The sequence below is a fragment of the Globicephala melas genome, chromosome 7 (assembly GCF_963455315.2).
Source record: "Globicephala melas chromosome 7, mGloMel1.2, whole genome shotgun sequence".
Lineage (NCBI taxonomy): Eukaryota > Metazoa > Chordata > Mammalia > Artiodactyla > Delphinidae > Globicephala > Globicephala melas.
In genome coordinates this window covers 112,886,494-112,912,961 of record NC_083320.1, presented here as the reverse complement: position 1 = coordinate 112,912,961, position 26,468 = coordinate 112,886,494, and the positions used below count along the sequence as shown (strand labels likewise).

The 26,468-nt window shown below is 37.7% G+C and overlaps 1 protein-coding gene across 4 annotated transcripts in view; it reads left to right on the top strand.

The window, feature by feature from the left end:
• TUBGCP5 (tubulin gamma complex component 5) overlaps window positions 1-26,468 on the top strand; it is a 55,504-nt gene that overhangs the window by 5,024 nt on the left and 24,012 nt on the right. For all 4 annotated transcript variants that reach the window (XR_009564656.2, XM_060302607.1, XM_030840444.2 and 1 more), the window contains exons 4-7: window positions 16,869-16,965; window positions 17,418-17,497; window positions 17,898-18,033; window positions 21,680-21,794. Coding sequence is in view for 3 of the 4 variants with exons in the window: in XM_060302607.1 (XP_060158590.1) it covers window positions 16,869-16,965; window positions 17,418-17,497; window positions 17,898-18,033; window positions 21,680-21,794 (428 nt within the window). In the remaining variant the exon portion in view is untranslated. The remainder of the gene's footprint in view (window positions 1-16,868; window positions 16,966-17,417; window positions 17,498-17,897; window positions 18,034-21,679; window positions 21,795-26,468) is intronic.

Here is a 26,468-nt window from a genome sequence, read left to right as displayed (position 1 = left end):
GCTCTCACCCCAACCCCACACAACTACTGATCTACTTACTGTATGTATAAATTTGCCCTTCTGGATATTTCATATAAATGAGATTGTACAATATCCAGTTTTTGTGTCTGCTTTACTTTCATGATGTTTTTGAGGTTCATCCATGTGTAGCATGTGGCCATATTCTATTCCTTTTAATTACTAAATGGTATTCCATTGTATGGATATGGCCACATTTTGCTTAATCACCAGTGGATGACATTTGGATTGTTGCCAGTTTTTGGTTAGTATGAGTAATGAACTGCTGTGTATATTCTCATATGAGCTTTCTTCACGCTTCTTGGTAGATTTCTAGGAGTGGAAGGGCTGGTTTAAATGGTAAGCTTAGGTTTAACCTTTAAAAAAACTGCAAAATTATTTCCCAAAGTGGCTGTATCATTTTATATTCCTACTAACAGTGTTTAAGTGTTCCAGTTTCTCCACATCCTTTCCAACACTTGTTATAGTTTGTCTTTTTGATTGTAGACATCCTAGAGAGTAGGTAGTAATGTCTCCTATGGTTTGATTTACATTTCCTGAGTGACTAACGATGTTGAGCATTTTTTCATGTGCTTTTTAGCCATTTGTATGCCTCTGTGATATTCATTCGAGTCTTTTAACCATTTTTAAATTGGATTGTCGAAGGAGGATGTTCCTTTGTATTCCTAGTTTGGTGAAAGTTTTTACCATGAATGAGTGTTGGATTTTGTCAAATTTTTTTCTGTGTCTTTGAGATATCATATCTTTTTTTGCCTTGAATCCTATTCATGTGTCTTAGTCAGCTCAGGTTGCCGTAACAAAATACCACACGCTGGTATTTTGGTGACTTAAAAAACAAATTTATTTTCTCACACTTCTGGAGACTGGGAGTCTAGGTCAAGGTGCTGGCCAATTCGGTTCCTGGTAAGGACTGTTCCTGGCTTGTAGGTGGCTGCCTTCTCACATGGTGGAGAGAGAGAGAGCTCTCTGGTCTTATCCCATTGGACCAGTTGCTCCACCCTCGTGACCTGATTACCTCCCAAAGGCCCCATCTCCAAATACCATCACAATAGGAGTTCGATTTTCAACATATAAATTTGAGGGGGACATAGTTCAGTTCATAAGATATAGTGTATTACATTAAATGATTTTTGGTTGTTAATCTGATTTACTTGTGTGTGGACTGAGAAGTACATTCCTACTTAAGCTCTTTTCAAGACTGTCCTGGCTTATACTTTGTGTGGGCTCTCTCATCTCTGCACATGAACTCAGTCTCCATCAGCCAAAGATGTGGGTGGCTTGGGTCCACTCCAGTCTCTGCTGTGCACATCACAGCTTCTAGTCAACCCAAGACATGTGGAGAGCTTAGCAAGCCCCCTTTCATTGTCTTGCATCCAAGAGCTCCCTGATAAACCCTCAACTGTTCTGCTGGTCCACTGCTTGCCCGACACTCAGGTCTGCAACTGCTGGTTTCCCCACTCACTTGCCACTGCGATCACCACTAAGACAATGGCAGCAAAGCTGCTAGTGTTCACTTGCTGTCCAGCCCTGGCTGAAGTACCACTCTGATGGAGCTGGTGGGAGAAGGGAGATAGCTTTAGGCATACATGCCTCAAACTCACACTGTTCTTACCTGAGGTTATTTTCATGGATAAACACTGCATTTGTATACCTGTGCTTGATCCAGAGCGCTGAAATGGTTGTCTTTGGCAATCTTGTCCAGACTTACAGTTACTTTTTGGGGAGAAGATCTGAAGGCCATCTTCCTCCATCATGCCAGAAGCGAATCTCTAACCCCACTTTACTTAGATTTACAAATAGATAGACATAGTTTCCATAGGAGTTACTCAGTAAAGGACACCTTACCTCCAGGCTTGAAACGATGTTTGGCAAAGGAGAATTTAGGGTTATTTGTTATTCCAGAAGAAATAAGCAAAGACTTTGGCATATCTGTAAAACGCCACTGGAACTAGGAATTCTGGCTCTTTGTAGCTTTGGACTTCAGAGGATGTGGAAGTAGAAAATTATTTCTAACTTTGAGATTCAAGGCCACCTCTGATATAATGAATGTATAGCACATGGAATTACTCTTTCAATATATATGTACATGTATTTCTTGACTTTCCATAAAGTAGCAGGGATTGTGCAGGTCTTCATAAGACAGACTATGAAGGGACACGTGACTGATTTAGAGATGAAGCTCTAACTCTTTACTTTCATCTCTTTGCGAACAGGTAGCATAAAAGAGCAAATTAACCCGTGTTTTAAAGGTTAATTGAAGTATAATTGACCTACAACACTATGTTAGTTCCATGTGCACAGTACAGTGGTTTGATATTTCTAGTTACCGTATGTCACCATACAAATTTATTACAATATTATTCCTATGTTCCCAATAGGGTACATTTCTTCCCCATGACTCATTTATTTTGTAACTGGAAGTTTGTACCTCTTGATCTCCCTCACCTATGTCACTTATTCCCCATCCCTCTTCCCTCCGGTGACCACCTGTTGTTCTCTGTATCTGTGACTCAGTTTCTGTTTTGTATGTTTGTTTTGGTTTTCATTTGTTTTGCTTTTTGATTCCACATGTAAGTGAAATCATACAGTCTTTGTCTTTCTCTGTCTGACTTACTTCACTTAAGCGTAGTATCCTCTGGATCCATCCCTGTTGTCGAAAAAGGCAAGATTTCATTCTTTTTAATGGCTGAGTAATAGTCCATTAATACCACCACCACATCTTTTTTATCCATTCATCTGTCAATGAACACTTAAATTTCTTCCATATCTTGGCTATTGTAAATAATGCTGCAATAAACACAGGGGTGCATATATTCTTTGAATTTAGTGTTTCTGTTTAGTGGAATTGCTGGATCTTATGGTAGTTTTTGTTTTGTTTTTTCTTTTTTGGTTGTGCTGCACAGCTTGCAGGATCTCAGTTCCCCGACCAGGGATTGAACCTGGGCCATGGCAGTGAAAACCCAGAATCCTAACCACTAGGCCACCAGGGAACTCCCTATTTTTTATTTTTTGAGGAAGCTTCATACTGTTTTCCATAGTGACTATACCAATTTACATTCCCACCACCAGTATACAAGAATTCGTTTTTCCACATCCTCGCCAACACGTCTTATTTGTTTTCTTTTTCATAATAGCCAGTCTGACAAGTGTGAGGTGATATCTTGTGGTTTTAATTTGTATTTCCCTGATGATGACTGACGTTGGGCATGTTTTCCTGTGTCTGGCCATTTCTTTGTCTTCTTTGGAAAAATGTGTATTCAGATCCTCTGCCCAGTTTTTAATCTGATTTTTTTTTTTTAATATTGGCTGTATGAGTTCTTTGTGTATTTTGGATATAAACCCATATTGGATATATGGTTTGTAAATATCTTCTCCCATTCAGTAGGTGGCGTTTTCATTTTGTTGATATTATCTTTCATTGTATAAAAGCTTTTTATTTTCTGCAGTCCCATTTGTTTATTTTTGCTTTTGTTTCCCTTGCCTGAGGAAACATATCCAAAAAATATTGCTAAGACTGATGTCAAAGAGTGTACTACCTATTTTTTTCTAGGGATTTTATGGTTTCAGGTCTTATATTTAGTCTTTAATCCATTTTGAATTTATTTTTGTTCATGATGTAAGAAAGTTGTCCACTTTGATTCTTTTGCATGTAGCTGTCCAGTTTTCCCAACACCATTTATTGAAGAGACTGTCTTTCCCCATTGTATATTCTTGCTTTCTTTGTCATAGAATAATAGCCCATATAAATGTGGGTTTATTTCTGGGCTGTCTGTTCTGTAACACTGATCTGTGTGTCTGTTTTTGTGCCAGTACCATACTGTTTTGATTACTATCGCTTTGTAATATAGTTTGAAATCAGGGCATGTGATACCTCAAGCTTTGTTTTTCTTTTTCAAGATTCTTTTGGCTATTTAGAGTCTGTTGTGTTGCTGTACAAATTTCAGAATTATTTGTGCTAGTTCTGTGAAAAATGCCTTGGTATTTTCATAGGGATTACATTGAATCTGCAGATTGCTGGGTAGTGTGGTCATTTTAACAGTATTAATTCTTCTAGTACATGACCACTGTAGATCTTTGCATTTCTTTGTGTCATCTTCAATTTCGTTCACCAGTGTGTTATAGTTTTCCAAGTATAGGTCTTTTACCTTCTTAGTTAGATTCATTCCTAAGTATTTTATTCTCCTTGATGCAACTGTAAATGGGATTGAGTTCCTAATTTTTCCTTCATTAGTTCATTGTTAGTGTATAGAAATGCAACAGATTTCTGTATATTAATTTTGTATCCTGCAACTTTAGTGATTTCATGAAATAGTTTTAACAGTGTTTTGGTGGCATCTTTAGGATTTTCTTATATATATTACCATGTCATCTGCAAACAGTGACAGTTTTATTTCTTCCTTTCCAATTTGGATTCCTTTTATTTCTTTTCCTTCTCTGATTGCTGTGGCTAGGACTACATTGTATGAAAGTGACAAAAGTGGGCATCCTTGTCTTGTGTCTGATGTTAGAGGAAATGCTTTTGCCTTTTTTTTTTAACTTTTTTTTTTAATTCAAACGAAGTCACAAAAATTATAATCATCCTCATCAGTTCACTCAGTCCCATTAATTAATTTTTTTTCATCTTGATCTTTTGTTAGCACTTTTATGAATTCATCAGTTTTCCATTAGAGTTCTGAAAATGCTTATTCATTCAGCAGTATATTTCAGCAGTATAGTCAGTTGCCAGAAACCTGTACTTGTCAGAGTCTTTTCCATGAATTCCTTGAAGATGAAACCCTTTTACAGGAACATTTTTGCAAAAGCATCAGAGTATACCCAGAACTGTCTGTAAATGACAAAACACTTAAAAATGACCACGGTTAAAGATTTGATGAAAGTTCATAATAATACAGTTGACAAGGAAATTTAGTTATTTCTGAGATATACATTTTAAAGTAATAACTAGAATTATGATTTATAACATTATACCAGAATATATAAGATTTTTAGGAATTTCATGTAACGGCTGAAACATTTATATTGATATATTTCCATACAAATAACCCAAAGAAAGTTTAGTATTAGTTTTTTTGTTTTTTTGTTTGTTTTATACAGCAGGTTCTTATTAGTCATCAGTTTTATACACATCAGTGTATACATGTCAATCCCAATCGCCCAATTCACACCACCATCAACACCCCCCAACAGTTTCCCCCCCTTGGTGTCCATACGTTTGTTCTCTCCATCTCTGTCTCAACTTCTGCCCTGCAACCCGGCTCATCTGTACCATTTTTCTAGATTCCACATACACGCGTTAATATACGATATTTGTTTTTCTCTTTTTGACTTACTTCATTATGTATGACAGTCTCTAGATCCATTGACATCTCAACAAATGACTCAATTTCGTTCCTTTTTATGGCTGAGTAATATTCCATTGTATATATGTACCACAACTTCTTTATCCATTCGTCTGTCGATGGGCATTTAGGTTGCTTCCATGACCTGGCTATTGTAAATAGTGCTGCAGTGAACATTGCGGTGCATGTGTCTTTTTGAATTATGGTTTTCTCTGGGTATATGCCCAGTAGTGGGATTGCTGGATCATATGGTAATTCTATTTTTAGTTTTTTAAGGAACCTCCATTCTGTTCTCCATAGTGGCTGTATCAGTTTACATTCCCACCAACAGTGCAAGAGGGTTCCCTTTTCTCCACACCCTCTCCAGCATTTGTTGTTTGTAGATTTTCTGATGATGCCCATTCTAACTGGTGTGAGATGATACCTCATTGTAATTTTGGTTTGCATTTCTCTGATAATTAGTGATGTTGAGCAGCTTTCCATATGCTTCTTGGCCATCTGTATGTCTTCTTTGGAGAAATGTCTATTTAGGTCCTCTGCCCATTTTTGGATTGGGTTGTTTGTTTCTTTAATATTGACCTGCATGAGCTGTTTATATATTTTGCAGATTAATCCTTTGTCCGTTGATTCGTTTGCAAATATTTTCTCCCATTCTGAGGATTGCCTTTTGGTCTTTTTTATGGTGTCCTTTGCTGTGCAAAAGCTTTGACATTTCATTAGGTCCCATTTGTTTATTTTTGTTTTTATTTCCATTACTCTAGGAGATGGATCAAAAAAGATCTTGCTATGATTTATGTCAAAGATTGTTCTTCCTATGTTTTCCTCTAAGAGTTTTATAGTGTCCGGTCTTACATTTAGGTCTCGAGTCCATTTTGAGCTTATTTTTGTGTATGGTGTTAGGGAGTGTTCTAATTTCATTCTTTTACATGTAACTGTCCAGTTTTCCCAGCACCACTTATTGAAGAGACTGTCTTTTCTCCATTATATATCTTTGCCTCCTTTGTCATAGATTAGTTGACCATAGGTGCGTGGGTTTACCTCTGGGCTTTCTATCTTGTTCCATTGATCTATGTTTCTGTTTTTGTGTCAATACCATATTCTCTTGATTACTGTAGCTTTGTAGTATAGTCTGAAGTCATGGAGTCTGATTCCTCTAGCTCTGTTTTTTTCCCTCAAGACTGCTTTGGCTATTCGGGGTCTTTTGTATCTCCATACAAATTTTAAGATAATTTGTTCTAGTTCCATAAAAAATGCCATTGGTAATGTCATAGGAATTGCATTGAATCTGTAGATTTCTTTGGGTAGTATAGTCATTTTCACATTATTGATTCTTCCAATCCAAGAACATGGTATATCTCTCCATCTGTTGGTATCATCTTTAATTTCTTTAATCAGTGTCGTATAGTTTTCTGCATACAGGTCTTTTGTCTCCCTAGGTAGGTTTATTCCTAGATATTTTATTCTTTTTGTTGCAATGGTAAATGGGAGTGTTTCCTTAATTTCTCTTTCAGATTTTTCATCATTAGTGTATAGGAATGCCAGAAATTTCTGTGCATTAATTTTGTATCCTGCAACTTTACCAAATTCATTGATTAGCTCTAGTAGTTTTCTGGTGGCATTTTTGGGATTCTCTATGTATATTATCATGTCATCTGCAAACAGTGACAGTTTTACTTCTTTTCCAATTTGGATTCCTTTTATTTCTTTTTCTTCTCTGATTGCCGTGGCTAGGACTTCCAAAACTGTGTTGAATAATAGTGGTGAGAGTGGACATCCTTGTCTTGTTCCTGATCTTAGAGGAAATGCTTTCAGTTTTTCACCATTGAGAATGATGTTTTCTGTGGGTTTGTCGTGTATGGCCTTTATTATGTTGAGGTAGGTTCCCTCTATGCCCACTTTCTGGAGAGTTTTTATCGTAAAAGTGTGTGGAATTTTGTCAAAAGCTTTTTCTGCCTCTATTGAGATGATCATATGGTTTTTTTCTTCAATTTGTTAATATGGTGTATCACATTGATTGATTTGCGTATATTGAAGAATCCTTGCATGCCTGGGATAAATCCCACCTGATCATGGTGTAGGATCCTTTTAATGTGTTGTTGGATTCTGTTTGCTAGTATTTTGCTGGGGATTTTTGCATCTATATTCATCAGTGATATAAGTCTGTAATTTTCCTTTTTTGTAGTATCTTTGTCTGGTTTTAGTTTCAGGGTGATGGTGGCCTCATAGAATGAGTTTGGGAGTGTTCCTTCCTCTGCAGTTTTTTGGAAGAGTTTGAAAAGGATGGGTGTTAGCTCTTCTCTAAATGTTTGATAGAATTCACCTGTGAAGCCATCTGGTCCTGGACTTCTGTTTGTTGGAAGATTTTTAATCACAGTTTCAATTTCATTACTTATGATTGGTCTGTGCATATTTTCTATTTCTTCCTGGTTCAGTCTTGGAAGGTTATACCTTTCTAAGAATTTGTCCATTTCTTCCACATTGTCCATTTCATTGGCATAGAGTTGCTTGTAGTAGTCTCTTAGGATGCTTTGTATTTCTGCAGTGTCTGTTGTAACTTCTCCTTTTTCATTTCTAATTTTATTGATTTGAGTCCTCTCCCTCTTTTTCTTGATGAGTCTGGCTAATGGTTTATCAATTTTGTTTATCTTCTCAAAGAACCAGCTTTTAGTTTTATTGATCTTTGCTTTTGTTTTCTTTGTTTCTGTTTCGTTTATTTCTGCTCTGATCTTTATGATTTCTTTCCTTCTTCTAACTTTGGGTTTTGTTTGTTCTTCTTTCTCTAGTTCCTTTAGGTTTAAGGTTAGATTGTTTGTTTGCAGTTTTTCTTATTTCTTGAGGGTGGCTTGTATAGATATAAACTTCCCTCTTAGAACTGCTTTTGCTGCATCCCATAGGTTTTGGATCGTTGTGTTTTCATTGTCATTTGTCTCTAGGTTTTTTTTTTTTTTTTTCTGGGTTTAAACTGTCTTTTTTTTTTTTTTTAACATCTTTATTTGGGTATAATTGCTTTACAATGGTGTGTTAGTTTCTGCTTTATAACAAAGTGAATCAGTTATACATATACATATGTTCCCATATCTCTTCCCTCTTGCGTCTCCCTCCCTCCCACCCTCCCTAGCCCACCCCTCCAGGCGGTCACAAAGCACCGAGCCGTTATCCCTGTGCCATGCGGCTGCTTCCCACTAGCTATCTACCTTACGTTTGTTAGTGTGTATATGTCCATGACTCTCTCTCGCCCTGTCACAGCTCACCCTTCCCCCTCCCCATATCCTCAAGTCCGTTCTCCAGTAGGTCTGTGTCTTTATTCCTGTCTTACCCCTACGTTCTTCATGACATTTTTTTTTCCACATATATGTGTTGGCATATGGTATTTGTCTTTTTCTTTCTGACTTACTTCACTCTGCATGACAGACTCTAGGTCTATCCACCTCATTACAAACAGCTCAATTTCGTTTCTTTTTATGGCTGAGTAATATTCCATTGTATATATGTGCCACATCTTCTTTATCCATTCATCCGATGATGGGCACTTAGGTTGTTTCCATCTCTGGGCTATTGTAAATAGAGCTGCAGTGAACATTTTGGTACATGACTCTTTTTGAATTTTGGTTTTCTCAGGGTATATGCCCAGTAGTGGGATTGCAGGGTCATATGGTAGTTCTATTTGTAGTTTTTTAAGGAACCTCCATACTGTTCTCCATAGTGGCTGAACCAATTCACATTCCCACCAGCAGTGCAAGAGTGTTCCCTTTTCTCCACACCCTCTCCAGCATTTATTGTTTCCAGATTTTTTGATGATGGCCATTCTGACTGGTGTGAGATGATATCTCATTATAGTTTGGATTTGCATTTCTCTAATGATTAATGTTGTTGAGCATTCTTTCATGTGTTTGTTGGCAGTCTGTATATCTTCTTTGGAGAAATGTCTATTTAGGTCTTCTGCCCATTTTTGGATTGGGTTGTTTGTTTTTTTGTTATTGAGCTGCATGAGCTGCTTGTAAATTTTGGAGATTAATCCTTTGTCAGTTGCTTCATTTGCAAATATTTTCTCCCATTCTGAGGGTTGTCTTTTGGTCTTGTTTATGGTTTCCTTTGCTGTGCAAAAGCTTTGAAGTTTCATTAGGTCCCATTTGTTTATTTTTGTTTTTATTTCCATTACTCTAGGAGGTGGGTCAGAAAGGATCTTGCTGTGATTTATGTCATAGAGTGTTCTGCCTATGTTTTCCTCTAAGAGTTTGATAGTTTCTGGCCTTACATTTAGGTCTTTAATCCATTTTGAGCTTATTTTTGTGTATGGTGTTAGGGAGTGATCTAATCTCATACTTTTACATGTAACTGTCCAGTTTTCCCAGCACCACTTATTGAAGAGGCTGTCCTTTCTCCACTGTACATTCCTGCCACCTTTATCAAAGATGAGGTGACCATATGTGCGTGGTTTTATCTCTGGGCTTTCTATCCTGTTCCATTGATCTGTCTTTCTGTTTTTGTGCCAGTACCATACTGTCTTGATTACTGTAGCTTTGTAGTATAGTCTGAAGTCAGGGAGCCTGATTCCTCCAGCTCCTTTTTTTCGTTCTCAAGATTGCTTTGGCTATTCGGGGTCTTTTGTGTTTCCATACAAATTGTGAAATTTTTTGTTCTAGTTCTGTGAAAAATGCCAGTGGTAGTTTGATAGGGATTGCATTGAATCTATAGATTGCTTTGGGTAGTAGAGTCATTTTCACAATGTTGATTCTTGCAATCCAAGAACATGGTACAACTCTCCATTTATTTGTATCATCTTTAATTTCTTTCATCAGTATAATTTTCTGCATACAGGTCTTTTGTCTCCTTAGGTAGATTTATTTCTAGATATTTATTCTTTTTGTTGCAATGGTAAATGGGAGTGTTTCTTGATTTCAATTTCAGATTTTTCATCATTAGTATACGGGAATGCCAGAGATTTCTGTGCATTAATTTTGTATCCTGCTACTTTACCAAATTCATTGATTAGCTCTAGTAGTTTTCTGGTAGCATCTTTAGGATTCTCTATGTATAGTATCATGTCATCTGCAAACAGTGACAGCTTTACTTCTTCTTTTCCGATTTGGATTCCTTTTATTTCCTTTTCTTCTCTGATTGCTGTGGCTAAAACTTCCAAAACTATGTTGAATAAGTGTGGTGAGAGTGAGCAACCTTGTGTTGTTCCTGATCTTAGTGGAAATGCTTTCAGTTTTTCACCATTGAGGATGATGTTGGCTGTGGGCTTGTCATATATGGCCTTTATTATGTTGAGGAAAGTTCCCTCTATGCCTACTTTCTGCAGGGTTTTCATCATAAATGGGTGTTGAATTTTGTCAAAAGCTTTCTCTGCATCTATTGAGATGATCATGTAATTTTTATTCTTCAATTTGTTAATATGGTTTAATCACATTGATAGATTTGCATATATTGAAGAATCCTTGCATTCCTGGAATAAACCCCACTTGATCATGGTATATGATCCTTTTAATGTATTGTTCAAGTCAGTTTGCTAGTATTTTGCTGAGGACTTTTGCATCTGTGTTCATCAGTGATACTGGCCTGTAATTTTCTTTTTTTGTGTGATATCTTTGTCTGGTTTTGGTGTCGGGGTCATGGTGGCCTCGTAGAATGAGGTCAGAAGTGTTCCTTCCTCTCCAATTTTTTGGAATAGTTTCAGAAGGATACGTGTTAACTCTTGTCTAAATGTTTGGTAGACTTCACCTGTGAAGCCGTCTGGTCCTGGACTTTTGTTCATTGGGGCTTTTTTTGATTACTGATCCAATTTAATTATTGGAAATTGATCTGTTCATATTTTCTATTTCTTCCTGATTCAGTCTTGGGAGATTGTACATTCCCAGGAATTTGTCCATTTCTTCTAGGTTGTTCATTTTATTAGGCGTACAGTTGCTCACAGTAGTCTCTTGTGACCCTTTGTATTTCTGTGGTGTCAGTTGTAACTTCTTATTCATTTCTGATTTTATTCATTTGGGCCTTCTCTCTTTTTTCATTTTTTTTTTTGATGCGTCTGATAAATTACCAAATTTGTTTATCTTTTCAAGGAACCAGCTCTTAGTTTCATTGATCTTTTCTATTATGTTTTTGTCTTTATTTCATTTACTTCTGCTGTAGAGCTTTATGATTTTCCCTTTTATTAACTTTGGGTTTTATTTGTTCTTCTTTTTCTAGTTCCTTTAGGTGTGAGGTTAGGTTGTTTATTTGAGATTTTTCTTTTTTCCTGAGTTAGGTTTGTATTACTATAAACATCCCTCTTAGAACTGCTTTTGCCATGTCCAGTAGATTTGTATCATTGTGTTTCCACTTTCATTTGTCGCCAAGTACTCTTTTATTTCCTCTTTGATTTCATCAGTGAGCCATTGGTTCTTTAGTGGCATGTTGTTTAGCCTTCATGTGGTTGTGGTTTTTGCAAATTTTTTTCTTGTAGTTGATTTCTAGTCTCTTAGCAGCATGGTCGGAAAAGATATTTGATATGATTTTAGTCCTCTTAATTTTACTGAGACTTGTTTTGTGGCCTAGTGTGTGATGTATCCTGCAGAATGTTCTATGTGCACTTGAAAGAATGTGTATTCTGCTTTTTTGGATGGAATGTCCTACATATATCTATTTAGTCCATCTGGTCTAATGTATCATTTATGCTACTGTTTCCTGATTGATTGCTGTCTGGATGATCTGTCCATTTATGTAAGTGGGCTGTTAATGTCCCCTACAATTATCATGTTATTGTCAGTTTTTCCTCTATGTTTGTTATTATTTGCTTTCTGTATTTAGGTGCTCCTATGTTGGGTGCATATATATTTACAGGTATTGTATATTCTTCTTGGGTTGATCCCTTGATCATTATGTAATGTACGTTGTCTCCTTTTACAGTCTTCGTTTTAAAGTCTGTTTTTGTCTGATTTAAGTATTGCTACCCCAGCTTTCATTTCCATTTGCATGGAAAACCTTTTTCCATTTCCTCACTTTCAGTCTGCCTGTGTCTTTGGATCTGAAGTGAGACTCTTAGGAGTGGCATATATATGGGTATTTTTGTATCCCTTCAGCCACTCTGTATTCTTAGATTGGAGCATTTAGTCCACTTAAATTTAAAGTAATTATTGATAGGTAAATTCTCATTGCCATTTTGTTAATTGTTTTGGGATTGTTTTTTTATTTCTTTTTTGTTCCTTCTTTTGTTCTCTTCTCTTGTGATTTGATGACTATCTTTAGTGTTATGTTTGGATTCCTTTCTCTTTTTGTGTGTGTGTATCTATTATAGGTTTTTGGTGTGTGATTACCATGAGGTTTGTATATAGCAAGCTAATATATACACGTGATTATTTTAAGTTGCTGATTTCTTAAGTTTGAACACATTTTCACAACCCTGCATTTTTCCTCTCCCCATAACATTTAATGTTTTTGACATCATGATATATCTTTTTGTTTTGTGTATCCCTTAATTTACTTATTGTGGATATAGATCATTTTACTACTTTTATCTTTTAACCTTCCTGCTAGCTTTATAAGTGGTTGATCTACTACCTTTACTGTATATTTGCCTTTACCACTGAGGCTTTTACTTTTGTAATTTTCTTATTTCTCGTTGTGACCTTTTCTTTTCCAGTTAAAGAAGTCCCTTTAACAATTCTTTTTTTTTTTTTTTTTTTTTGCGGTACGCGGGCCTCTCACTGTTATGGCCTCTCCCGTTGCGGAGCACAGGCTCCGGAAGCGCAGGCTCAGCAGCCATGGCTCACGGGCCCAGCCGCTCCGTGGCATGTGGGATCTTCCCAGAATGGGGCATGAACCCGTGTCCCCTGCATCGGCAGGCGGACTCTCAACCACTGTGCCACCAGGGAAGCCCCCTTTAACAATTCTTGAAAAGCTGGTTTGGTGGTACTGAACTCTTTAAGCTTTTGCTTGTCTGTAAAACTTTTGCTCTCTCCTTCAAATCTGAATGATAGCCTTGCTGGGTAGAGTATTGGTTGTAGGTTTGTTTCCTTTCATCACTTTAAATGCATCATGCCACTCCCTTCTGGCCTGCAAAGTTTCTGCAGAAAAGTCAAATGATAGCCTTATGGGAATTCCTTTGTAAGTAACTTGTTTTTCCCTTGCTGCCTTTAAGATTCTCTTTTTAACTTTTTTTTTTAAATTTTGTTTATTTTTGGCTGCATTGGGTCTTCATTGCTGTGCACAGGCTTTCTCTAGTTGTGGTGAGTCGGGGCTACTCTTCATTGCAGTGCACAGGCTTCTCATTGCGGTGGCTTCTCTTGTTGTGACGCACAGGCTCTAGGCACGTGGGCCTCAGTAGTTGTGGCTTGCGGGCTCTAGAGCGCAGGCTCAGTAGTTGTGGCGAACAGGCTTAGTTGCTCCGCGGCATGTGGGATCTTCCCAGACCAGGGATTGAACCCATGTCCGCTGCATTGGCAGGCAGTTTCTTAACCACTGCGCCACCAGGGAAGTCCATCTGTCTTTAACTTTAATTTTTGCATTTTAATTACAATGTGTCTTGGTGTGGATCTCTTCGGGTTGATCTTGTTTAGAACTCTCTGTGCTTTCTGGACCTGGATGTCTGTTTCCTTTCTCCCAGGTTAAAGAATTTTGCAGCTATTATCCTTCAAATAAGTTCTCTGCCCCTTTCTCCTTCTTCTAGGGCCCCTATAATGTGAATATTAGTACTCTTGATATTGTCCCAGAAGTCTCTTAAACAGTCCTTATTTTTAATTTTTTTTGTTCAGTTTACATGATTTCCACTACAGTCAGTTCACTGATCCATTCCTCTGTATCATCTAATCTACTGTGAATTCCTTCTAGTATATTTTTTATTTCAGTTATTGTATTCTTCACCTATGTTTGGTTTTTCTTTGTATTTTTTAACTTTTTGTTATGCTTCTCATTGTGTTCAATCTTCTCCCAAGTTTGTTGAGCATCTTTACAGTCATTGCCTTGGAAACTTTACCAGGTAGATTACTTATCTCCACTTTGCTTCTTTCTTCTGGCCTTTTATTGTGTTCTATCATTTGGAACATGTTTCTCTGTCACCTCATTTTGCCTAATTCTCTGTTTTCACTTCTGTTCATTAGGTGGAATGCTTACGTTTCCCAAACTTGAACAAGTGGCCTTATATAAGAGATGCCCTATGGGGCCCAGCAGACCACTCCCCTCTGGTCACCAGAGCTATTTGTTCTGTGGGTGCCTCCTCTATGGGCTGCATGGACCCTTCTGTTGTGGTGGGCTGACTACTGTGGGTGCAGTGGTACACAGGACGGTCCTCAGCACAGTTGGCTGCCAGACTCAGCCTCAGTTAGGTCTGCCCGGATGCTGGTGGGCAATGCCGGGTCCTGGCACAGCTGGCTGCAGGACCCAGGAGGTCCTGGGGCTGGGTCTGGCCCACTGGTGGGTGGGGTTGGGTCGTGGGCACACTGGTAGACAAGGCTGGGTCTCCACATGGCTGGCAGCTGGCCTGGGGGCCCTGGAATTGTTACAGACTGGCTGGTGGACAGGTAAGCGCCCTGTGCTAATAAGCTAGAGGAGGACTCCAAAATGGTGCTTGCCCACACTAATGTCCTTGTGGTAGAACAAGCTCCCCACGATGGCTGCCAGCAGCATCTGTGTCCCCAGGATGAGACCCAGTTACCTCCTGCCTCTCTGGGAGGTTCTCCAAGATCAGCAGGTCGGTTTGACCCAGGCTTCCTTCAAATTAGTGCTTCTGCCCTGGGTCCCAGAGCATGTGAGATTTTGTGTGTGCCATTTAAGAGTGGAGTCTATATTTCCCACAGCCTTCTGGGTCACCTGAATATAAGCCCTACTAGCCTTCAAAGCCAAACATTCTGGGGGCTTGTCTTCCCAATGCAGGACCCCCAGGCAGGGGAGCTCAGTAGGGGGCTCAGACCCCACACTCCTTGGGAAGAACTTTTGCAGTCATAATTATCCTCCTATTTGTGGGTCACTGACCTGGGATGGGAGCATGGGTCTTGACTATACCATGTCTCCACCCCTCTTAACCATCTCATTGTGGTTCCTTCTTTGTATCTTTAGCTTCAGAAAATCTGTTCTGCTAGTCTGCAGAGCATTCTCACTGATAGTTGCTCTGTAAATAGTTGTAATTTTGGTGTGCCCGTAGGAGGAGGTGAGTGCAGGTCTTCCCAATCTGCCATCTTGGACGGTCTCCTGTATCATCTAAATGTTAAGTTCCAGGGCCCTAACTTTTAGCAGCAGTCTTCTTTGTTCTTTAATGCTATTAGTGACTTCAGTTAAAACGTGATATTAGCTGATTGATAGGTTATGTTTTAGCCATTAATGCTAATTTTTAGTTCAGTGATTACCTCAATTAATCAGTCTTCTAGGTGTCAAGCTCCCTTACAGATGTTAGCAAAAAAATGAACAAGGGGTAGGGGAATGGCCTCATCCAGGTCCTCTTCCCAGGACCATGTGCTGCTTTTGTGCATCACCATGCAGCTACAGGGCGGTAGTTCTGGTCCTTGGCAAAGTAGGGAGGTCTGCAAGGGCACTGTGTGTGCTCTTGCTTTTACTGTACATAGTTCTCTCCTCTTTCACTGGTAACATTCACCTGTTTCAGGTGTACAGAATTCTTCCAAAATAAGCAATCTGATGTTAGCAATTATTACTAAATAATAGATTTATATATTGGGAGTTATTTTCTTCAAGTATTTACATTTTAGACTACTCTTCTCTATGGAATGAAAATTATTTTTTTTTGTTAAAGGAATTTAACGCATTTCTAAGCAGAGAATTTGTGATATATTGCCTTATCATTCCCAGGAAAGTTTACCAAGTGTCTACTGTGTCCCTGTCATCACTGGGTGGTAGGAATACGGAATAAACAAGACATGATCATCACTACCCAAGTAGTTGTGAATAGCTATTTAATTATAATTACGATAAACACTATGAAGCTGTACATAAAGTACTATAGAACATATAATAGGGAGAGGTAACCTGAGACTTCCTTACCTTCCTTGATTTTAATTCACCTCCTCTCTCCTTTCCATGCATAGTTTATGACTGTTTGCATATTTGGAGTATTTTTCATTTTTGGCAGCTTTTTTAAATGTGATTTTTAAAATACAATTTAAGTTTTAAAAAAACTTAGAAGTTGAAGAATACTAAAAGGAACTCCTGTGTACTTTTTGCTTGGGTTCACCAGTTGGTGTCCTTTGATCCGGAACATTCCTCACCCTTTCTTTTTTTGACCGTGACATTATTGAAGAGAGCAGGCTAATTATTTGGTAGCTTGTCCCTCAGTTTAGGTTTGTCTGAGATTCCTCATTATGATTCAGGTAGTGCATTATTTGACAGGTTCCTTGTCTGTACATGTTTGAACTATAAAAACAAGTTTAGAGTTTGAGATTTATTTAGGTATGATTTGTGTTTTCTTAAACCAGGAAAAAAAATTGAGGACATAACTGTCATGGGGTTATCTTTTCTTTACTCAAACTAGTTTAGAAAGCTCTTACCAACCTCAGTGATTCATATTTTTCATTTCTTGTTTTAAAGACAGATGCACATTATTCCATACTGTCACTTCTTCTATGTCTGTCTGATTCTCCTTCAAACAGCAATTATGTGGAAACACCAAGAGATAAAGAAGTGGGTATGTTACCAAATGCTTTTCATATATATAACAAATAAAAGAGAAATTGGTTTTATGACTTAATTACCAGACTTTGAGATTTTATAAAAAGTTGTAAAAAAAATCTGAAACTAAAATATTTCTGTTGTCTTAAGTGCAATTATAGTTGTAAATTTTCTTTTAAAATATGAGTTCTGACTTTGTAAGTTAAACTTTCAGTTATATAAAGAGAAAAATCACTTTTGAAGATAAAGAAATTAAATTTTTTAATGTATTAGAATGTCAACTTATTGAGTGTTTCAATATTTTTGAACTTTCATTTCCCAAGTGTATTTTATTATGAGTTTTGTTAGACTTTTTACTGTAATTTGGGTTTTTTTTCCCACATATTTTTTTTTAACATCTTTATTGGGGTATAATTGCTTCCCACATATTTTTGATCAAGCTGATGAAATTCTTCTGCTGTATTTTAGAAAAGAAAGACGATTTCGACTGGGGAAAATACTTGATGGAAGGTGAAGAAATTGACCTTGGCCCAAATGTAGACACACCAGTAAGTAGCAGTGGTTTTGCTACTGAAAATATAAATACATGCCAAGTTATTTACATGATTTTTATGGGTCCTTCTGCCCTACAGCAACTTATCTAAAACAGGAACACTCTTCACTAAATTAGAGTGGTTTATTATGGAAGTTTTATTAAGATTTTGCACCCAAACATCGGTACTAGGAAGTTGATCAGAAAATATATGTATCCCTTAAGGAGCTGTAAATCTTGGGATTTTGCCACCAAAACTAATTCCATCCTATAATAGTAACTTTCAAGATATGTAGAAAAAGGTTTTATTTGATAAAGTTTTTGCTTTTCTTCTGAAATTTTCTTGATCTTTTGGTCTAAATAGCTCCAGTTGTTAGGTGCTCTAAGGGTAAGGTGTATTGCCTTCTTTTAATCAGAATTGGTCTGAAGAAAGTGAAGATGAAGATGATCAACAGCCTTTAAGCAGAGAGGACTCTGGGATTCAGGTGGACAGGACACCATTAGAAGAACAAGATCAAAACAAAAAGCTGGGACTTCAAGTCAGCTGGAAAGGTAGTGTGTGTTCTTAGATACTGGCATCATTTTCTGATAGAAGAATTCTCTAGAAGGAAAGGCAAGCTTTGAGAATCAGTTCCATGTGGTTTAAAATATTGGTAAACTCTGCCGTCCTTAAAAACAAACATTTTTAAATCATTAGCAGATCTTTCTTCTGTAGTGCCTAAGAAGTAGCTCTATAGAATTAATGTTGAAAGGGCATTTACAGTGCTATTTTGGTCTTTTTTTAATATAGTTCTGAGAACTTTGTTAGTCCTAAATGGTTGTTTCTTTTCTTTTCTTTTTCTTTTTTTTTTTTTTGAGAAGGATTGGCTTTGCTAAAGTTAGTGACTAAATAAAAGGAAAAGATCCATACAATTTAATTTTAAATTTGAATGTCTGCTTTATCAGTTTTTAGTAAAAAAAAATATGAATTGGTAGAATCCAGAAAGAGCTGGAAACAACCTTAGAGATTAGAACATCTAATCCTACTTCTCATTTTGTAGATAAAAAACAGAGGCGTGGTTACAGTGTTTTTCCCACGGTCACAGCCGGGAAGCTAACCCCAGAAGCTGGGGTCTGTGACCTAGCCCTGTTCATTGTACCTGAACCTTGCCAAATGCACATAAAGTAGTTAAAGCTGATTTAGTATGCTAACGATTTTCTGCTTTCTTTTCTCTTCCCTTTCTTTTTCATTCTTGAATTGGACCTTTAGGGTAGAGTGTGGGTTAATCAGCTCAGAGCATGTGAGCAGCAGCAGCAGCCCGTGCAGGGCCTTTTGGTTTAGTTTATTTTTTCTCTTCTGCCCTTTCTGATTCTCACTCCCCTTTCCTTTTCTCTGCCAGCCCAGTGACAGGCTCCTGTTCTAATGTATTTGATATCTGTTCTCAAACATGTTGAGTTCTTGTAAAGTACATTGTTTTGGTTGGTTGTATTCCTTTTTTAAAATTGCATACTGGTATTATGCTTTGTGTAAACTCTGTTCTGTTCTTCTTTTCATTTAACTCTGTTTTAATCTGTCCATGTCACTCTGTGCATATCTCTTCTGTTGCTCCTAATGGCTGAGTAGGATGCTGCAGTTTGCAGTACCTCATTTCTGTAATAGCTTCTCTTGTGGATAGGCCTGAACTGCCTTCAGCCGTTCTCCCTAATGCCATGCCCAATTATGGACCTGGTCCACAATCTCATACCTACTTGATTAGGACCCCGCCTCTGATTTGGTCTGCTGTTTTCATTTGCATTTGTCTGACTACACAGGATAAGTACTTGGGATCAGTCTTGCCCCTTCTACGATGTATCCATTGATATCCTTTGCTTGCTTTTCTTTGGAGTTTCATGTCATTCTCGCCCATCCCTATACTTCAGAGTTCTTTGTATATCTAGATAGTAATTCCTAGGTTTTAGACATTGCAATTTTCTTCCTCTAGTTAGTCACCTGTATGTTCATGGTATCCTTCAAACAGAATCTGTGATTTTTAAAAATTCCTTATTGTACTCAAATCTGAATTTTTCATGGTATGGTTAGAATTTGGGCCTTGATATTTTTCTCTAAAAGAACATTCCCCTGTATTTTCCTTCTGTTTGCTTTTTTAGAGCTTGTGTTTAGCTCTTTAGTGACCACCAGATCCTCTTTTATGTATGAAGTGAGGTTAAAAGGTCCAGCTTATTTTTCTCCCATGTCATGAGCAGATTTCCCAACAGTCCATTCTTTCCACATTGCTTTGTGGTTCTAACATTATTATGTATCTATACACTTATTTATTTCTGAACATTCAGTTCTCTTCCCTGAGTGTGAGTTGTGGAGGAACAGACTTTTTATTTATATGGCTTTGTACTGTGTTTCAACACATAGAAGGCAAGTTTCCCCCTCACCTCCTTTACTCTTTTTCAAAATAGGCTTAGCTATTTGTGGGCTTTTATTCTTCTAAAGACATTTTAAAAGTTCCTTTTTAAAAATCCAGCTGGAATTTTTATTGGGATTGCATTGAATTTATAGATTTAGCTTGGGGAGATCTGACATCTTTACTATGAAAATATCTGCATTTATTCTAATTTTTTAATGTCTTACCAGATTTTGGAAATTTTCTTTGTAAAGACCTTAAGTCTTTGTTAATTTCTATGTATGTTAATAGTTCTTATTGTGAATAGTGTCTTTTTTTGTTTTATTTATTGCTGGAGTAGGGGGACACTTGTTTTTTGTAAATTGTTCTTATATCCAGCATTCTTGCTGAACTCTCATACTGCTTATATATTGTTGATTCCATTAGGTTTTTTGCGTAGACAATCAGTATTGTTTGCAAATATTGACAGTTTTATCTCCTGCCAGTTCTTCTTTTTTTTAATAAATTTATTTATTTTATTTATTTATTTTTGGCTGTGTTGGGTCTTCGTTGCTTTGTGGGCTTTCTCTAGTTGCGACAAGCGGGGGCTACTCTTTGTTGTGGTGCTCAGGCTTCTCATTGCAGTGGCTTCTCTTGTTGCAGAGCACGGGCTGTAGGCTTGTGGCCTTCAGTAGTTGTGGCGCGTGGGCTCAGTAGTTGTGGAGCACAGGCTCAGTAGTTGTGGTACACGGGCTTAGTTGCTCTGTGGCAGGTAGGATCTTCCCACACCGGGGCTCAAACCCGTGTCCCCTGCATTGGCAGGCAGATTCTTAACTACTGTGCCACTAGGGAAGCCCCTCCTGCCAGTTCTTATACCTTATATCTTCTTAATGACATGTTAACCGTGTCTCTTTCCTGGCCAGCCCTCTAGTCTGCAGAGGAAGCAGTGGCAATGAGCATGGGTTTCCTGGAGTAGTTTTTAATCCCAAGAGGGTTGCCCCTGAAATTCCTTAATTAAGTGTGATAGTTTTTGGCATAGGTTCTGGATATGTGTCCTTTGTAAAATTAAGACTTTTCTTCCTGTTTTTCTAGGAGTCTTTAATTATAAATAAGTATTGAACTTTATCAAGTGCTGTTCTTTATCTGTGAGATAATTCTATAATTCATCACTTTTACTCTAGTACTTTACTGATAGATTTTTTTGATAGTGAATCATCCTTGAATTCCTGAGCTAAACTTCCTTGATCATTCTGTTATTTTTTTACTATAGTATTGGATTGGGTTAGCCTTTTTTAATTGAGAATTTTTAATCTTTATTCTTCGATGAATTACTTTTTCTATCATGTCTTTATCTGGTTTGGGAAGCAGGGTTATATTGGCCTCATAAAATGTTAGACAGCTCTCCCTTTTTCTGTTTTCTACTACAATCTGTATAAGATAGCTAATCCTTCAAACCCTGCTACTAGTCCTGAGGCTTTGGGGGTACTTGGGAACATCTTAAGTTACCATTTCAATTTCTTTTATGATTATTGAATTATTCAAGTATACTGATTGTGTCTTTTTATTCATGGGTCATTTTAAAATCGAGTAATTTTTTTTTTTTTTTTTTTTTTTACTTTCTAGCAGTGACAATTAAATTTTGTATGTCTGTGTGTGTGTGTGTGTGTGTGTATGGTTTTAAGTAAATGATTATATATATAAATGTTGGGTAGCTGTTATTTTAAAGACCCTTTGTCAATTGAATATTTGAATGGAATCATAAGTCCAGATTTTGTAGCAAAGCTGATCAAGTATTTTGTTGTTAACTCTTATAACTTAAATGTAAATAAATTCCCTTCCACTAGATGAGTCAGATGCCCGAAGCTGGCTGGAACAACATGTGGTCCGTCAGTACTGGACAGTCAGGTCCTCGAGGTTTCCTCATAGTTTACATTTGCACTCCAATCTAGCTGCTGTCTGGTAAGAAGCTATTTTCCATTTCATGTGTTGATAGAGGAAACTTGGATGTTTTAATATTTGGTTTTGAATTGTGACTTAAATCAAATGCTTTCTTGAACTTTTTTTTAACAGTTTTCAAAATTGAAGTATTGAATTTAACAGTGTTGTGTTAGTTTCAGGTATACAGCAAAGTGATTGTTATACATACATACATTTATATATGTGTGTGTGTGTGTGTATATAATCCTTTTTCAGATTGTTTTCCATTATGAGTTATTACAAGATGTTTAATATAGTTGCTTATCCTATACAGTAGGTCCTTGTTGTTTACCTGTTTTATATGTAGTAGGGTGTATATGTTAATCCCAAACTCCTAATTTATCTCTCCCCCCGTCTGCTATCCCCTTTGGTAGCAGTTTCTATTCTGTGCCTATGAGTGCAATTATGTCTTATAAATAAGTTCATTTCTATCATTTTTTTAGATTCCACATATAAGTGATATTATGTGATATTTGCCTTTCACTGTCTGACTTATTTCACTTAGTATGATAATCTCTAGGTCCATCCATGTTGCTGCAAATGGCAGTGTTTCATTCTTTTTGTGGCTGAGTAATATTCCATTGTGTGTATATGTGTGTGTGTGTGTACCACATCTTCTTTATCCATTCATCTGTCCATCTTTTGATGTACATGTAGGTTGATTCCATGTCTTATCTATTGTAAATAGTGCTGCTATGAACATTGGGGCTCTGTTTTTAGTTTTTTAAGGAACCTCTGCATTGTTCTCCATAGTGGCTGCACCAATTTACATTCCCACCAGCAGGGGAGGAGGGTTCCTTTTTCTCCAAATCCTCTCCAGCATTTATTATTTGTAGACTTTTTTTTTTTTTTTTTTTGTAGGATGCGGGCCTCTCACTGTTGTGGCCTCTCCCGTTGCGGAGCACAGGCTCCGGACGCACAGGCTCAGCAGCCATGGCTCACGGGCCCAGCCGCTCCGCGGCATGTGGGATCTTCCCGGACCAGGGCACGAACCCATGTCCCCTACATTGGCAGGCGGACTCTCAACCACTGCGCCACCAGGGAAGCCCTATTTGTAGACTTTTTAATGATGGCTATTCTGACTGGTATGAGGTGATACCTCATTGTAGTTTTGATTTGCATTTCTCTAATAATTAGTGTACTGAGCATTTTTTCATGTGCCTGTTGGCCACTTGTATGTCTTTGGAGAAGTGTCTTTAGGTTTTCTACCCATTTTTTGATTGGGTTGTTTGTTTTTTTCCAAATTAAGCTGTATGAGCTGTTTATGTATTTTGGAAATTAATCCCTTGTCATTTGCATCATTTGCAAATATTTTCTCCTTGTCAGTAGGTTATCTTTTTGATTTGCTTATGGTTTCCTTTACTGTACAAAAACTTTTGAATTTAATTAGGTCCCATTTGTTTATGTTTCTCTTTATTTCCATTACTCTAGGAGACGGATCCAAAAAAATATTGCTGCGATTTATGTCAAAGAGTTTTCTGCCTATATTTACCTCTAGGAGTTTTATAGTGTCCAGTTTTATATTTAGGTCTTTAATCCATTTTGAGTTTATTTGTGTATATGGTGTTAGAGTCTGTTCTAATTTCATTCTTTTACATGTAGCTGTCCAGTTTTCCCAGCACCAGTTATTGAAGCGACTGTTTTTCTCCATTGCATATTCTTGCCTCCTTTGTTGTAGATTAATTAACCATGAGTGTGTGGGTTTATTTCTGGGCTTTCTATCCTGTTCCATTGATCTATGTGTCTGTTTTTGTGCCAGTACCATACTGTATTAATTATTGTAATTTTGTAATATAGTCTGAAGTCAGGGAGCCTGATTCCTCCACCTTCATTTTTCTTTCTCAAGATTGTTTTGGCTATTCAAGGTCTTTTGTGTCTCCATACACATTTAAAATTTTCTTGTTCTGGTTCTGTGAAAAATGCCATTGGTAATTCGATAGGGATTGCATTCTGTAGATTGCCTTAGGTAGTATGGTCATTTTAACAGTATTGATTCTTCCAATCCAAGAATACGGTATATCTTTCCAGCTGTTTGTATCCTCTTCAGTTTGTATCCTCTTCAGTTTCATCCTCTTCAGTTTCTTTCATACGGTATATCTTTCCAGCTGTTTGTATCCTCTTCAGTTTGTATCCTTCTTCAGTTTCTTTCATCTTACAGGTCTTTGCCTCCTTAGGTAGGTTTATTCCGAGGTATTTTATTCTTTTTGATGCAATGGTAAATGGGATTGTTTCTTTAATTTCTCTTTCTGATATTTCATTGTTAGTGTATAGAAATACAACAGATTTCTATATATTAATTTTGTATCCAGCAACTTTACTGAATTCATTGATAAGCTCTAGTTGTTTTCTGGTAGCGTCTTTAGGATTTTCTTATATATATTATCATGTCATCTGCAAACAGTGACAGTTTTACTTCTTTTCCAATTTGGATTCCTTTTATTTCTTTTTCTTCTCTGATGCTGTGGCTAGGACTTTCAAAATTATGTTGAATAAATGTGGCAAGAGTGGGCATCCTTGTCTTGTGTCTAATGTTAGAGGAAGTGCTTTTGCCTTTGAGTATGATGTTAGCTGGGCTTATCGTATATGGCCTTTATTATGTTGAGGTATGTTCCCTCCACACCCATTTTTTTTTAGAGTTTTTATCATAAATGGATGTTGAATTTTGTCAAAAGCTTTTTCTGCATCTATTGAGATGGTCATGTAATTTTTATTCTTCAATTTATTAATGTGATGTATCACATTGATTTGCAAATGTTGAATCATCCTTGCATCCCTGGGATAAACCCCACTTGATCATGGTATATGATCCTTTTAATGTATTGTTCAAGTCAGTTTGCTAGTATTTTGCTGAGGACTTTTGCATCTGTGTTCATCAGTGATATTGGCCTGTAATTTTCTTTTTTTGTGATATCTTTGTCTGGTTTTGGTATCAGGGTGATGGTGGCCTCGTAGAATGAGGTCAGAAGTGTTCCTTCCTCTGCAATTTTTTGGAATAGTTTCAGAAGGATACGTGTTAACTCTTGTCTAAACGTTTGGTAGACTTCACCTGTGAAGCCGTCTGGTCCTGGACTTTTGTTCGTTGGAATTTTTTTTGATTACTGATCCAATTTAATTACTGGAAATTGATCTGTTCATATTTTCTATTTCTTCCTGATTCAGTCTTGGGAGATTGTACATTCCCAGGAATTTGTCCATTTCTTCTAGGTTGTTCATTTTATTAGGCGTACAGTTGCTCGTGGTAGTCTCTTGTGACCCTTTGTATTTCTGTGGTGTCAGTTGTAACTTCTTATTCATTTCTGATTTTATTGATTTGGGCCTTCTCTCTCTTTTTTTCTTTTTTTTTTTTTGATGAGTCTGATAAGCAAATTACCAAATTTGTTTATCTTTTCAAGGAACCAGTTCTTAGTTTCATTGATCTTTTCTATTATGTTTTTGTCTCTATTTCATTTACTTCCACTGTGGAGCTTTATGATTTTTCCTTTTACTAATTTTGGGTTTTATTTGTTCTTCTTTGAGTTAGGTTTGTATCACTATAAACATCCCTCTTAGAACTGCTTTTGCTGTGTCCAGTAGATTTGGATCGTTGTGTTTCCACTTTCATTTGTCTCCAGGTATTTTTTTATTTCCTCTTTGATTTCATCAGTGAGCTGTTGCAGACTGTGGTTTTCTTGCTTCTGGTGTCTGCCCCCTGGTGGGTAAGACTGGTCCAGGGGCTTCTTCAGGCTTCCTGCAGGAGGTACTGGTGCCTGCCCACTGATGTGTGAAGCTGGGTCTTGTCCCTCTTGTGTGCAGGGTTGTATCTGTGGGCATGTGTAGGGGTGGCTGTGGGCTCAGGAAGTCTAGGCAGCCTGTCTGCTGAGGTGAGGGGCTGTGTCCCTGCCCAGTTTGTTTCACCTGTGGCATCCCCACACTGGAACCTAGAGCCTACTGGGTGGGACCAGGTCTTGGTGCCAAGAGGTCAGCCTCCATGAGAGCTCACACAGGTGAATGCTCCCTGATATAGCCACCACCAGTGTCTTTGTCCCCAGGATGAGTCACCAGCCATCCCCCACCTCCCCAGGAAACCCTCCAAGACCAGCAGGTAGGTCTGGCCCGGGCTTCTATCATATTGCTGCCTTTGCCCTCAGTCTCGGTGCTCATGAGATTTTGTTTGTGCCCTTAAGAGTGGAGTCTCTATTTCCTTCCATCCTGTGGAGCTCCTGCAGTCAAGCCCCACTGGCCTTCAGAGCCAAATGCTCTGGGGGCTCCTCTTCCCGGTGCCAGACCCCCCAGACTAGGGCATGCCTCACGTGTGGGAGAACCTCTGTAATATAATTATTCTCCGGTTTGTGGGTCACCCACCTGGGGAGTATCAGATTTGATTATATCACGAGTCTGCCTCTCCTACCTGTCTTGTTGTGGTTCCTTCTTTAATATTTTCTGGTATGTTTCAGTGTTTTTTATCAGTTTTTCTTTCCACAGTTAGTTGTAATTTTTCTGTGCTCATGAGAGGATGTGAGCTTAGGGTCCTTCTACTCTGCCATCTTGGCCACTCTCCTCAGTCACTTATTCTTCATAACACTTTGCACTTGCCACTTAACCTGTGATCAGTTCCTCATCGAACTAGCTCCGTTTGCCTGATGAGCAGCAAGCCAAATGCTGAAACTCCAAGGTTTG